General features: G+C 37.0%; 2 protein-coding genes across 3 annotated transcripts; both read right to left on the bottom strand.

The window, feature by feature from the left end:
* Window positions 1-1883: 1883 nt before the first annotated feature.
* LOC112281303 (uncharacterized) lies at window positions 1884-4556 on the bottom strand. The gene is made up of 2 exons (XM_024517662.3): window positions 3455-4556; window positions 1884-2923 (listed from the first exon to the last, which is right to left on the bottom strand). Exons 1-2 carry the CDS (start codon window positions 4277-4279, stop codon window positions 2270-2272), a joined length of 1479 nt encoding a protein of 492 aa, XP_024373430.1. The 5' UTR covers window positions 4280-4556; the 3' UTR covers window positions 1884-2269.
* Window positions 4557-5498: 942 nt separating this feature from the next.
* LOC112281302 (uncharacterized) lies at window positions 5499-9166 on the bottom strand. 2 transcript variants are annotated; one of them, XM_024517661.3, is made up of 4 exons: window positions 7222-9166; window positions 6891-7049; window positions 6251-6711; window positions 5499-6026 (listed from the first exon to the last, which is right to left on the bottom strand). In XM_024517661.3, the coding sequence occupies exons 1-4, from the start codon at window positions 8121-8123 to the stop codon at window positions 5971-5973; spliced, it is 1578 nt and encodes a 525-aa protein (XP_024373429.1). In that variant the 5' UTR covers window positions 8124-9166; the 3' UTR covers window positions 5499-5970. The 2 variants fall into 2 exon arrangements, with proteins under 2 accessions (XP_024373429.1, XP_024373428.1); XM_024517660.3 differs by having other exon boundaries at window positions 5499-6711; window positions 7222-9145.
* Window positions 9167-15320: the final 6154 nt, after the last annotated feature.

The raw sequence follows: 15320 nt of genomic DNA, 5'->3' as shown, positions 1-15320 counted from the left end.
TTACCAAAAAAGATAAATAAAACATGATATTTTACATATACGAAAATAAAAAGTGAACAAGTTTAAAAAATAAATATTTATAAGGAATTAATATTAATTTAAAAATTAATTAATAAAACTCTAAAAAATATTTTAAAAAAAGTACTTTTATTTATAGTACTACATATATGAATAAATATGCATATAAATGAAAACATGAAATTTTAACATGATACTTTTTAAAATTGATGTAAAATATTTCTCTATTATCATTATTATGTTTAAAAAATGCAACTGTAAAATTATGTCATTTTTTTATAAAAAATATATTTCAATTACCTATATTACTATTTAGTTAATAATTTGGCAATTTACATTGTCTTCTTGATGAGATAGATTTCTATGCGGCATTAAAGTTAGATAATTATTATAATAATAATAATAATAATAATAATAACAATAAATATTTTAAATTTTAGATTGAGATTGTATAGAATAATATTAATACTTATTTTTCAAGAATATAAAGTTTTGTAATATTGTGAGTAATTTTGGAGCATATTATATTATAAAAACTATACTATTATATTATTAAAATTTTAAAATTAATTGTTTAAACTTTAAGAAATGTCAAGGATATAACTGACATTCATAATCACCTAAGTAAGATGAGTTAGATAGAAGTAGGTAAATTATATAATATCTTCTGGAAGAAATTTATAGATGTAGAATTGATTTTATACTTGATTATATATGATTAGTAGGTTGATAACTATGCCAACAAGTTGGCCATGTAGCGCACATATAAGAAACTTGTCTTGTAAGTTAAACACATGTCAAAGATCTTATAAAACGTCACCATCTAGCTCCTAATATATATATATATATATATATATATAAGAGGTTCTTTCACTCTTGTCAATACCTTTCTTATTTTTAGTCTTGTTTCAAGAATCTCTAGTCTTTTTATCTTTGACAATAGTCATTCTAATTTTAATATTATATTATTTTTGAATGAATATCTATTCTTATCTACTAACTTTAAGAGTGTGTCGATTCTATGGTTGTTTGTGATGCATATCCTTTACAAACAAATGAAATAACTTTGGTCTATTATAAATTTTAGTTGTATTATGTACCATACTATTATATCTTCAGTTTTATATACAATGCTATACTAATAAACATATCTTTTTTATATTTCTGAAATGAACTTTTGCATGATTAAGATCCTAAAAAAATTATAATTTTTTTAAAACACACACACACACACACACACACACATATATATATATATATATATATATATAAGAAAATGTTAAAATGACTCACCTTTTCATTAAATCGACCCACCTTACTATAACCATCATTAGAAAAATGAATTGTCTCTAAAAACCATCACTACAATTATAGTAGTCATCTCCACCTCCTTTACTCCTAATCCCTACTCCTTTTGCTCTCAACCTTCTTTATCTCTATCTTCTCTCCTTACATTCCTCTTCTTTCATTCCATATGGTAAAATGGATTGCTTTCATAAATAGATGGGACATTTGAACAATTCTACACACATATACACATATATATATATATATATATATATATGTATAAGAGAATGTTTAATACATCCAAACTTTTACTAAATTGACTCACCTATCTTAACCATCATAAAAATTAGAAAAAATAACCTCTTAATTCATATCTCCACTACTAGACTTGCAAACAATAAAAACCAACCACATTCATCATAATTATCATAGTCTCCATTATGGGCAGATAAATTTGGTAAACACCTGGGATTATTTATCATTTTCATGTATATATATATATATATACATATATGTATTAAATAGAAGAATATTTTGAATCATTGGCAAGAATGTCTTTGTATTCAAAAAAGTATGCATGATTGAAAGGATCAAATATAAATTGAGTTGAAACAAATTTGCCCACCATACTCGAAGTTGATGGGAGAGGAACATTGCCTGGAATGCTACGCTTACATTTGAGATTTCACAATCTGATCAAGAGCCAGCAGGATCGACACCGACAATAACAAGATGCGCAATCACCCTGCAAGGCAAAGGCCTGCGGGTAATTCTTCGCGATCTGTCCGATAAAGACACTCGTTACAAAGCGTGTGTGTAGACCTGAACCAATCGGCGAATCAGACGATGAAGCATGCGGACTGGTGGTATTATGGTAAACAGCTTACGAGGATATTCCGGGTGTGACAAGCCACAAGATGGCTGCTCTTAAGATCGATCTTGCAAAGTTGTTCCAACTAGTTTTCTACAGATCGGGACGGCCTAAAGAACGTATTAACCAGTTGAGATGAGCTCGCAGTTGTCGAGCTGCTGGGTAGGAAAGATCACGAGGGACACCGACTCTGTCTCTCAAGTATGCTGCTGCAACGGCAACTTGGGGTGGGAGAGTGTCGGGAGTGACAAACCCATCCAGGTTTTCTACACCCTGCACAAGCGCGTTTGCTACAAGATGAAGCCCATGACCCATTGCGTCCCTGTGCTTGTCACCATCGTTCACTCCCCGTAGTGCAAAACCGACCACCTTTTCGTGATTAGAGATCAAGGTCCTCGCCGCTTCTTCCTTGGCTCCCCCTTTTCCAGTCCCATCGTCGAATCCCCAGGCTGTCTCTTCAGGTTTTAGCGGCAATTCCCACCCCCCATCTTTCCCATCGATCTTATCTCTGTAAGCTTTGCCAGCTGGTGCTGAATAGCATGGACCAATTTGGGGCTCCAGATCGTGAGTGTGGGTGAAGTCATCGGATTTCATGGCTTGATATGAAGGTCGGGAGTCCATGGCATCAAACCACAAGTTCACAGCATTCCACCGATCATTTCCTCGCACCTTCACACCTGGCCAGTAGGGCATACTTGCCGCTGTTCTTTCCAGGAATGGCGCATACACCGCATCAACCAGAGAAAACTGTAGGCTCAACCAACTTATCCATTAGAATGAAGTAATAGTTAATCCCACATTCAACTCTTTCATATCATGAAATACGTTTCGAACAACCCGGAAGTCGGTCAATTGGTTGATCGTCATTCATGCCTCACTTGACGAAAGTGCAACAAACTTAACAGTGAAAAGTAGCACAGAATTGACCTTGCGCTCCCCTACCGTTTAACTTAGTGGACTTTTGATCATGATGCAGTGGAACACGAGGCGAAATAAGAATAGTGAAAATGCCAGGAAGTTTTGTGAGAAAGAGCCTTGACTAAAAACGTGCATCTGAAGAGACTTCCAGATTACACTCGGCTATGGCCAATGGAGAACCAGAGAGCGAGTTGGATACTACAGGTTGCCAAATTGAAGGGTGATAAGAGAGTGGACTCAATCAAGGTGGGGATTGTTCAGACACCCTTACTCCTGTAGCTTCAAGATGATAAGCATTCATTGAACTCGCAAAGTTTCTTCGTAGAAAGAAATTCACACAAGATTTGAAGAGAGTCTGACCTTACTGCCCAAGAAGTAGGGTCCGCCAAATGTTTGCAATGCCGAGTTCACTTTGTCCATGGTGTTCTCAAACGCACCCATATCGGGCCAGGAGCTTCGCAAACGATTCATCCATGCACCCGCCAAACGCCTCTCCAACCCTAACAATGAATTCACTGCAGCCAGCTCTGGTCCGCCAGCCGGTAACAAAGGATTAAACTCTGGAAACCTCTTCTCGATCAGAATCATAATATCCATGCTCTCCGTGATGATCCTCCCGTCAAGCTCTATTACTGGCAGCAAACCAGAAGGCACCATTTTCGTAAACCAGGCAGGCTTATCACCGTAACATCTCATATTGATCTTCTCCACCTGATAAGGTATTTTCTTCTCCTCCAACTGTAGCCACACCCGCTGACAATATGGACACCAGCTAGAGTTATCCCTGTAAAACGTAAGAAGCAGCTTCTGCCCATCCTCAAATACTCTTCTCTTCATATTGGGTAGCCGCTCAGGAAAATCCTCGTCATTGCCAACTATTCCAGCAAGAGCATCCCAAGATGCCAAGGTCGTCTTCTTTCCCTCACTCGACTCTACAGATGCCTCCATAGCTGTGAGCCTCACCACTCTCTCACACCTTCTGTGCTCTCCTGAAACACGCCCTTCGAATGCCGCTCGGGATTTCCACTTAACAAGACTCGATTGCAACTTCGTATTGAGATGAAGCTTGATTGATTTCCCTGTATCAAGTTGCTGGTGCCTGGACGCTGCAGCTGAAATTGATGAGACAGAAAGCCTGGAAACTGGAATGGCGCAGGCAACCAGCGATCCCACAGGTGACCGCATTCTCAAATCTCAAGGGGCTACAAATCGACAATGAGCACAATCCTCTCCTTCTACTTCAAAATCGAAGGGGACTTGTTAACGAACGAAGAGTCTAGAGCAGGCAGAAGCGGTGGAGTGACAGCAAAGATGGGCAATGTGCGCTGCAATCGATCCGAAGAATTATCCTCTTCATAGTTGTGTGCAACAGAACAAAAAAAGGGCAGGGCACATCGTGTCTGACCCATCGGTACTATCACATTTCCCAAGTGGCCGAGAGTAAATTGGTTGGGCAACGTCGCAAGCCCTCCACCACGAAATCCATATATCTTGAACCTCAAAATTGGGAAATTCATGTCCCTTGCCTCCCTGCTGTTGATACCCGGGAATACTTCATCAGCGAACAGCTTTTGACAGAATTAGGTTTCTTTCGAAGACAAAACGGAAGCGAAGTCGACGAGGATGGGGAACGAATGACCACGACGAGCGGCTTCGGTCAAACTCGAGCATGAAGAAGTTTCGGACCGACCACATTCGGGGAATGAGGAAGGACCAAGGCGCCCCTGCACCCCATGGGCCCCCTGCAAGCCACCCCAGTTGCCAGTTCTAATTGATATCTCTTTTATTCACAGAAATCCATCACTTTTCGAATTATCATCCTGTTTTCAAACTTGCCTACTCAAATATGTCGTGAATACCTTAACGCGGTTATTTGTCCGAACTCTTATTTCATTCAACAACCGTGTTAGCTGACCGAATAATCACAATGAAAAATATCTTTCATTTGAGTCAAATGACGTCCCAGCGGCATCAATACCGGTCGACTTTGATGGCAGTGTGCTGATGTAAGGACTCAGGGTACGGGCTGGTAATAAGTTCAGATGTGAGCATTTAATATCAGTTGGCGATAAATGAAACTAAATGCAAAGTAAGACCCCACAGATGTTGAAGTGGATAGCTCGTACATCATTTAAACGCACCGATCCATTCACATCAGTCCGATCTCATAGAATCACTCAACACGCTACTTTTGGGTTTCTAGCTGTTGGCTGACTGGGTTTGCAGTTTGAAGGGCATGAGGGAGTGGGAACGACCCTAGATTTACAACACTGCTGAGCATTGTATTCTACGCTTCCAGCAGTAAAGCAATTGCTGCATACTGTCCGCATCGTGTTTGTGCACACAGAATAGAGAATCGCGCAGGCAGTGCCATTTGCATAATTGTGTATACATGCACCTGGTATGATAAAAAGAGGCTACCCCAAAGGGCAAGAATGAACAATTTCTTTACAAAACTGGTGCAATACATGTGTACAATGTGAGACAATAATGCTGCTGCGGATTCCTGATCAAAACCCTACCAATAAATCAGCTCCTGGACGGTTCGTAGTGGAACCTTACCTCTGCAACCTTGATTGATCATTAGTTAATATGGTCTTGGTTCCTAGATATCCCAGACTCGGGGCGTAGATCGAGCATCTCCAGTGTGATGTGGAAAGCTTGAAACTTCCAGCACAACCGAAAGCCGTTGTTGATTTCACGACTTTGTGTTGGTCATTCACGGCTAGCGCCGCATGCCTCACGCCACTTAAGACTCCCCTTCTATGTGGTTGTGGTTGCGATGGATCTATCCACTAGGCTTCCACGTCCGCAAAGAGCTTTGATTGTAACTTTCCGGGTGGTCACAACGATCAATGAAAATTCCCTACAACAGGTTACTCTATGTCCTCCATGAATGTGGATGTCTCTCTTGCGTGCTGGGCTGGGTCCTCTAATTTCCAATGACAATATCGGACCCAATTAAATTAGCTTCGATAATAGCGGTTGATGCAAAACTAAGTTACAAGTGGCGGTGCAGGCCATTACTCTGGCGAAGAATATCATCTAGTAAACCTTGATAGGAGTTTGGGAGCAGATCATGTCCTAATATCATCTGAATTTCATGTGCCCTGCCAAGCTGAGGATCAGGAAAGGCCATGGACCCTAGCATTGTACCTTGTAACTCCGATAAACGGTCGTTGTTAAATTGGTCATTTCCGAGCAAAGGATTCTCTTTCAGAGCTTCGCTGAGCATGTTAGGATTCCTCGACAAACTGTAAAGCATTGTCATCCCCTGTGTTGCGGATAGTGATGAGCTCGCTGATGTTCCTGTTGTCGCGAAATCATGGCAAGCTTGATTGCCTTGCTGCCCTATTAGCTGAATGGATAAGTCAAATTCACTCCGCTCCCGGGAGAGGGGTTGCAATGAGAAGTTTGCAACACCAGTTCCAGGATCCTGATCAGAAAAGGGCGCCGTAGCAGAAGTATCAGAGCTCTTGGATAAGCACCCTGCCGTAGTATGGCTGAGATGGTTGTGTGTGCCCTCGTAGGTTGTGACCACAAGTCCATGGTCGTCCGCTTTCCGCTCCACCCGCTTCCTGACAGGGCAGTCCGGGTTTGTGCAGCGGTAGTAGCTCCTGCGAAAACCGAAGGAGATTCTTACGTTAGTCACAGATGCACCACTCAGGTTTGCGACGATATTTACACGAAAAGTCTTGAGGATGGAGAGGTAATCCATCAAGCACCACTCCCAAGAACTAGCCTCGCTTCAACTACAGGCTATAGCGATGGAGGCCATTGAGGGTGCATCACTTACCTAGGATACGGACTATTTTTTACAGCTTTTTGACCATACTTGCGCCACTTGTAGCCATCTTCCATGATGTCCACATCGCTGCGCGTCTGGATAGCGTATCTAGGCTTTCTCTCTCTCTTTGATTTTGCTCCTTTCTCTTTCTTGAGGTTGTTAGTCGTTCTGCAAGGAGCACACAAAAGCTGGAATCAGTGCCTTAGATAGGATTTGAAAACACGGACCGGAAAAACATAACATCAAATCAAGATGCTAAAACTAGAAGTCAACAAATTTGGAAGCATTTTCTCGTATTAGTGTAGGAGAGGTTTTACGAGGATGGATAAACAGAACTTACTGCTTTTTAGGGCTAGGTTCGCTTGGGAACTGGTTCTCTTCACTTTCATTCAAGGCACGGTCGGGCGTTTTTCTCTTGATGATGCTACCATTGTGGCTGACGCCCACTGCGGAATCGTCAGCTATACAATCGCTCACATACCCGTCTTCAGAGCTGAAAGGGGAATTCGGGGTGCTGGTCAGCGGAGAGACATCGTTCAAGCGTGTAGACGATGGTGAGCTGCCCCGCTTTGGAGACTTATCTTCATTGCTTACAGCGAGCGACGAGAGATCGAATGGATCAGAGAGGGTTTGATAACCGGCTATACATATCCCGGTGTTGTAGCTTGACGAAGGTAGACCACGCTCCTCAGGTATAGTAGCCACTGGAGAAAGATTCAAGTGCTGGAGTAGAGGATTGTAATTTGACATCAAAGCATTCGAATCTCTCGGAAACCATGGATACTCGGGCGAAGCATCTAGCAAGTCAGTTGAATCCGAGGGTGATAACGCCTCAAATGGTGTTGACTGCACATTGTTTGTCAATCCGAGGTTGCTGACAGTGTTCGGGTTAACGTTGAGACCGTGGCTTGTTTGTTGCGCAGACTGTACAGTTGTGTCGCCTACGGGAGAGGCATGTATCCAAGGCGCGGTAGGCGATGGCATGAAGAGAGACATATCAAACGGCGGAGGCGAGTTGACGAGACCTAGACAGCTCGCAAAGAAAATGGTGCTGTCACGGGGAGGAGGCGATACTGTCAAGGAGGAAGCGTTCGCTAGTTTGGTGGTTGTTTTCGTCGTATCGTTCCTCGAATTTGACAAATTCACATCCTCACCCAAGGATCTCATCAACTGTTCAATCCCGCTGCTCGAATCTGCAACTGGACGCTGGTCACTGGCGTTCTTTCTCGCCATCTCAGACATACTGTAGCCCCTGTGATAACCTTCCACAAATGTCGCCAGCTCCGAGTAATAAACAAAGCAGGTTATAGATCTTGCAGTTTTCACTTCACGCGCTTTCCAAGATTGAATGAAAGCCTTGCAACGCCTCCACAAAAATGTGTTTAAAATCAATATTACGCGCAGCACTGCTGAAGATTCTCCAAGGCCTGCGCAATATATTAGTGTAGCTACCAAAGCATGTAAGTGCAGCGGAACTTGTGCCCTTCTCCGAGGTAAAGCGTCACTTTGCTCGTGATCATGCGTTTCCTGATGAGCTCTATCAAATAAATTATCCCAGATCTCTTTTTCTAATGTATGACAGTTGTTAAGTCCTCTTTGACGTGAGTGCAACTTACTGACGTGCACACTTCACTAACTAAAAAACAGGAGATGTCACTTCTCATAACAACAGAAGACAATGGTATTGGCTTCGTGCACTGGTGCCAAAGCTATGTCTCAATCAAAAGCTCACAGAATAGCGGAGTCCAGAATCCAAAACAGCGTTCAATCTGTATCCACCAGTGCCATACTTCAATATCAAGACTCGAGCGCATCTGAAATTCCACCTGTCTACAATCCTGCTATAATTCTTCCAGCTTCGTGTGCTCATGTCCTTCTCTCACCTTGTTCTTCGCTCCAGTAATCATAAGCTTCAAAATAAGTATTCACTGCAAAACGCATAAGGCCGCTTCAAATCCACTGTGGAAGCCGGCTCCCTCAGAGAAAAGAAAAAAGCCCGAAGCAGTAATCTGACAACGTAGTTCTGTCAAAGGAGCAGACAATTTGAAAGAAATTGACTAAACTGCACTCTAGGAGCGCTAGAACTCGCTTGATCAACTACCAACATGGTTGCTACAAGAATTTCTCAAGAAAATTATCGTTCGGTGCACTGAAGTATCAGGGAAAAGTATGACAGCGATTGCCCACATGTGAACTCCAATTCGGTCGTGATGGGAAAAGCGAAGAAAGCTTGTGATAACTTGCCGCTCGCGGGCTTGTGTTTTTTATCAAGGGGACAGAGGAGCGGTGGGATGCAGCGTTTAGAAGGACAAAGCACTAAGGCAGCTTTGTCGATCTTGTAGGCAAACCAAGCCAAGAGGAAAGAGAAATTAATGCCGGAGCCTGCGGATTGGGTGTCCTTGGCCATACGCCCTCGATCATTCGCTCTCGTATCCGGCCCATTGCCTCTGACCACCAGCTGACTTTGAAAAGGGACGACAAAGTCTTCACCACTAAGCGAAGAAAACCGCGGAAACTTGGCCCCTCCAACGTTCCGGTCAGAAAAAGGACGTTCCAACGCAAGGACCCACTCAGTACCTTGCAGTCGGTAGTTTCCGACATACTTCGCCTGTAGAGTTAGAGCCTCGACCAGTGATGCGACCTACTCATTCGAGGGGCATGAGTCAAAGGCCTCCCCCGGTGCAGCCTCTGACCCCTTATACGGTACCTATCATGGCCTACACGGGACTCTGATCCTAGTTGCCCTCTCTCTCGCTTTCTACTCGCTTCCTTTTCTTTAGCATTACAGTGTTCCAACGGAAAATCGACAATATATCATTCATCCGATGCCTCTGTTGAGCCCCTCTCCCTTGTTTCAGAAGCTAGGCCGGTTACAAAAGGGTTTGCCTCTCAGTGTGAAAACAAAGCGGAGGCACTGAGAAGTACTTGGAGGCTGACAGGGTGTAAGGGCAGGCACCTGGCCCATAAGGCAATCCCTTGACGGTGGTGTGTGTGTGTATGCACACCATGATGACCAGTATTGGAGCAGAAGTAATCACAAACTCAGGGGTATATTAAAATGTCGGTTTCTCACAGTCAGGAAAGATCGGGTTTCATTCTGTATCATAAAGACTTCCCTCTCGCAGCTCTCAGCCTCTTTCCAATCTTCTCAATAGGAGACCTCTTCATGTCCCTCAACTTCATCCTCACCTACAGCTTTGCATGCATATGGAAGAGTTTCGCTGAAACAACATGAACTGTTCAACGTAGTGACTTCTTGTGAGATTTCTCTTGAAAAGCTGTGACAAATATCACAGCATGGATAAGGATAAGAAGGCCACCAAAATAACCATTCTAGAGTAAAGCAAAGGAGAAGACATCTATCTATAGGAATGAATCCTTCAACTCCAAGCAAGAACAAACATGAGGGCATCCTTTATTTTTACCAAACCTTGTAACCAATCAGAAATGTTGGTTGAAAAAAAAAACCTTTTTTTTTACAAAATGCCAACTCAACATGCCCCACATCCATAATGGCAACTATTCAACCATATTTTTGATAGAATCCAAGATAAGTAGTGCATATAGCAATAGTATACTACTCATTGTTATAGACATCCCACAAGAAGATTTTGAGAATATTTTAAGAATATTCTATTAGATTCCAAAAGTTATAAAAGATTTTTAGAATATTCTAATATGAGGTTTAGAAAAACTCTAAAAATTTTAGAAGATTCTAAAAATATTCTAACACATTCTAAAAAGTTCTATAAGAATTGAGGAAGTTCTTCCTAACTTTCTTATTGAAACTCCTTTATTCAACTTCTTATTTGGTCTTCTGTGTAATTTATTTGTGATAGTTTGTCCAAATCCACTCTCTTAGCAATACTGGAACTTGATCCTTCTTCATAGAGAGTAGATTATCTTTTTTTCTTGAAGACATCTAAGCACTTTAGAGATTGCAGATTATCCTCTTTTAAATTGATATTGTTAAAAAAATTCTTTTTTTTCTTTCATGATAGTTGGAGATAAAGATGTTACTATAGTTGAATCTCTCAAGTCCAAATTAGATGTTATTATGAATATGTTGAATGCTTTATCTCATAGAATCATTGAAATTGAAGGATTTTTAGCAAGATTTCATCATTATGTAAAACTTGGAGCAGTTCAACTTGTGATGCAACCACTTTCTTAAGCTTCTATATCCAAGGAGATGGCAGCACCTATATCTCAAGAAAAAAAAAAAAAAAAAAAAAAACACCTATTCAATAATATAAGGAGGCTTTGATTAATCTTCCAAAAAAGTATGATGGCACATGCTCCAAGTTTCAAGGATTTGTTAACCAAATTTGATTGATAACTTTTCTACAATCTAAGTGCTATCCAACAAAGAAATTGCAAGTTGGTTCAAATAGAACATTGCTCACATAACAAGCCTTATCTTGATTTACTCTTTTATTTGAAAAGAATTCTCAAATCTTGAGAAATTTCAAGCATTTGCAAAGACATTTGGAGAATATGACAAAGCTCAATGGACAACAATAAAGATTTATTTATTACATCAAAGATCACATTTTACAACAATTTATGCATTTAATTTTAGGCAATTGGCTTGTAATATCAATTGAGAGCCAATTCTATTATAGACTAAGCTCTTATGAGCCAATTCTATTATAAACTAAGAAATGATGTGAAAGATCTATTATTATGATTACTTAATCTTTAAATACTCAATCAAGCTATCAACCAAGCTATAAAGTATGATAATTGATTATATTAATGCCATTAAGATCAATGTTTGTAGACTTTCAAAAAGTAATGCATTAAAAATTCGTACTTTGTTGCTTCAACAAATATATTACTTCTATATTTTGGAATTGAAGATATGTAAATTGATACAATATGGTTCAAACTTCTTATAGTAGAAGAAAAAAAGAGTCAATTTGAACAATATCTATGCTTGTAATATAGTAGAAAAGGCCACAAATCTGAGAATTATCTAAAGAAACAATATACAACTAGAACTATAAGTATAATCATTCAAGAAAATAAAAAAGTCCAACTACAATAAAAACAATGTGGCTATACATTTCAATACCTCAAATTCATCAAGGTCCGTCTTTTCCTACTTAACTTGCTTATTGTTTCATTGCATTTTTATTTTTTGGCTCACAAAAACTTCAAATAAATGCCTTATTAGATTCAAGAGTATTTGCTTACTTTTTAAATGAAGAGTATTTTAAACTACATAAAAAAAATTCTAATACAAAAGTAAAAATCTATACATATAAAAGTAATAGATAGTCGATCTTTATCTTCAAGCAATATTATTCATGAGACCATATTACTAAAAATACTTATTTGGAGATCATAATAAAAAAAACTATTTAATATTATTAGAATCTTATTCAATCTTATCATTCTAAGACTTTTGTAGTTGAAAAGATATAATCTATCTATAAATTAAAATTTTCATAAGGTCAAATTTCCTATAAAATCTCTTTGGAAAAAATCTATCAAGATGTCATCAATAAAAAAAAAATTATTTCTTGAAGTAAGGGCTTTCATGAAGACGGCTAACAAAGAAATGCTATTTGTCATTTATGCTACTCCAACTCATGAAGAAGCAAGTTCACTAGTAGCTATTCAAAGGAAATATAAAGAGTTTCAAGATGTCTTCAAAAATAAAAATATTAATATATTGTTTGAGCATCAAAATTTGTGCCATTGATCTTTAAGAAGGAGCTTAACTACTATTTGGCTCAATCTACAACCTATCACAAAATGAATTTTTGGCATTGAAAGATTACATTGACAAAACTCTTGTAAAGAATTTTATTTGGCATTCCAAATCTCTACCAAATGCAACAATATTTTTTGTAAGGAAAAAGATAGATCTTTGTAAATGTGTATTGATTATTGTGGTCTTAAAAAAATAAAAATGAAGAATCATTATTCATTATCATCAATACCAGGGCTTTTATAATAACTTGGTTAAGCCAAGATCTACACCAAAATAGATCTTCATAGAGCGTATAATTTCGTAGGAATTAAAAAAAGAGATAAATAGAAGATAATATTTTTGACAAGATATGGATATTTTGAATATAAAGTTATTCCTTTTGGATTGACAAATGTTCCAACTTTATTCAAATATTTGATGAATGATGTCTTTTGAAAATTCTTAGATAAGTTTGTTGTTTGTTATCTTCATGATTTTTTAATCTATTCCAAGTCTCTTGAAGAACATGTATAATATATGAGATTATTCTTGCAAAAATTATAAGATATAAGTTTATATGCCAAATTAGAGAAATATATATTCCATCAATTAAAAGTAGAATTTCTTAGATATATTATATCCAATGAAGGCTTGTTAATAGAGCTAAAGAAAGTTCAAGTAATAATGAAATAAACAACTTTAAAGATAATATGGCATATATAATATTTTTTAAAATTTTCTAATTTCTATTGAATATTTATTAAAAATTACTCCTAAGTTATTGTTGCTTTCACTTAGTTGACATCCAAAGACAAATTAGAATGGAAACTTCTAGTACAAAGGAGTAATCAAGATTTGAAAGCTGCTTTTACTGCAACTCCAATCTTAAGGCATCCAAATTTCATGAAGGCCTTTTATTTGGAGAGTAATACTTTTGACTTTAGATTAAGAGTTGTACTATTACAGATGAGAAAAGATGGAAAGCTTTATCAAACTGCATTCTATTCTAAAAAAATTTTAACTATGAAGTTTAATTATGAGATTCACAATAAAGAACTTTTTATAATTATAAACTATTTTTAAGAATGGCGTCACTTGCTAGAAGGTACTACACATATTGTAACTATATATATAGATCAAAAAAACTTTGAATATTTCATTTTAGCTTGGATTTTGAATTATTTTCAAGCTTATTAGAATGTATCATTATTTTTTTTTATTTTGAAATTACATATCAACCAAAGAAGCAGCAAAGACTATCAAATGTGTTATCAAAGAGATCATATCTTATTCCAAAGGTCAAAGAAGCAACATTTGATTACCAATATACCACTCTCTTAAATCTAAAATAATTTTATTTTTGTGCTACTTCTATAATTATACTTGTTGATTTAATAATATAAAAATTTATGGATAATCTTTTATATTTTAAAGAATGTTTATATATTTTAGAAGAATTGATGCAACTTTGTATTTTTCAATCTTATCATAATTTTCAAGCTATAAGATATTTTTGGATTAAAAAAACATTGGAACTTATCTCTCAAGATTTCTAATGGCCTCAAATGTAAAAGACTGTAAAGAACTTTATTCTCTTGTGTAATATTTATTCAAGATCCAAAAATTCTTGAAATTTTCCTTATAAATTTCTATGGCCACTACCAATTCCAAAGTAACTACAATATTTAATATCAATAGATTTCATCATTGATCTATTGCCATTAGCTACATTTGATGCTATATACATTTTTGTGGATTGACTTACAAAGATGGCACATTTTTTTACATGCAAAAAATATAATTTTTAGAAAAGAAACAACAAAGGTTCTTTTTGATAATATATAATAATATCATGGCCTACATAATGTCATCATTTATAATTGAGGACTTCAATTTATATCAAAGTTTTAAAAATTATTTTTAGAAATATTAAAGGTGGATATCAAACCTTCAAACCAATAATCAAATAAAAGAAGTCATTTACATTTTGAAGTAGTATTTGTAATGTACCATTAATTATCAATAAGATAATTGGACCTCATATTTATCTTTAATAAAGTTTTTTTATAATAATATTCTTTATGTTTCAACTCATCAAACATCATTTTATACTAATTATGATTACTATCTAAAGCTTGATTTGTTAAGAATATCAAAAGATGAAAATATAGTAGTTGAAGCTCTTGCAAAATAATTTTCACAACTTTAGATAACTTTGAAGTTCCATTTACAAAGAACTAAAGATTCTAATAAAGCATTTTTAAATAAATTTATAAAAAAAAATCCCTTGCTTTTTATATTAAAGATAAAGCATGGCTTTTTTGATGAAATATCAAGATCAATTGACCTTACAATAAGTAAACTATCAAATATTGTGGTCATGTTGTATTCAATAACAAATCAATCAAGTGGCTTATCAGTTGAAACTACCTATATTTATGAAGGTACATCCAATATTTCATATTTTTCTCTTAGAGGCATATATAAAATCAACTATTTGATGAAAAATACAACCATCATTGCCTTGAATTGAAATAAAAAATCATAAAAGAATGTATGATAGAAAAGGTCCTTAATTCTTAGTAAAAAAGAAGCAAGTTAGAATATTTTATTCATTGGCATGACTACGATATCAATGAGCATATATGGAAATTAGCAAAAATCTAATTAATATGCAGAAAAATATATATGAGTTTCATCAATACTATCTTCAAAAACCTAAACCTATTTTAGGATGA

The sequence above is a fragment of the Physcomitrium patens genome, chromosome 4, assembly GCF_059467195.1.
Source record: "Physcomitrium patens ecotype Gransden chromosome 4, ASM5946719v1, whole genome shotgun sequence".
In the NCBI taxonomy this organism is placed as follows: domain Eukaryota; kingdom Viridiplantae; phylum Streptophyta; class Bryopsida; order Funariales; family Funariaceae; genus Physcomitrium; species Physcomitrium patens.
Note: the sequence above shows the minus strand (reverse complement) of the source record. Positions and strands in the feature narration are given on the sequence as shown.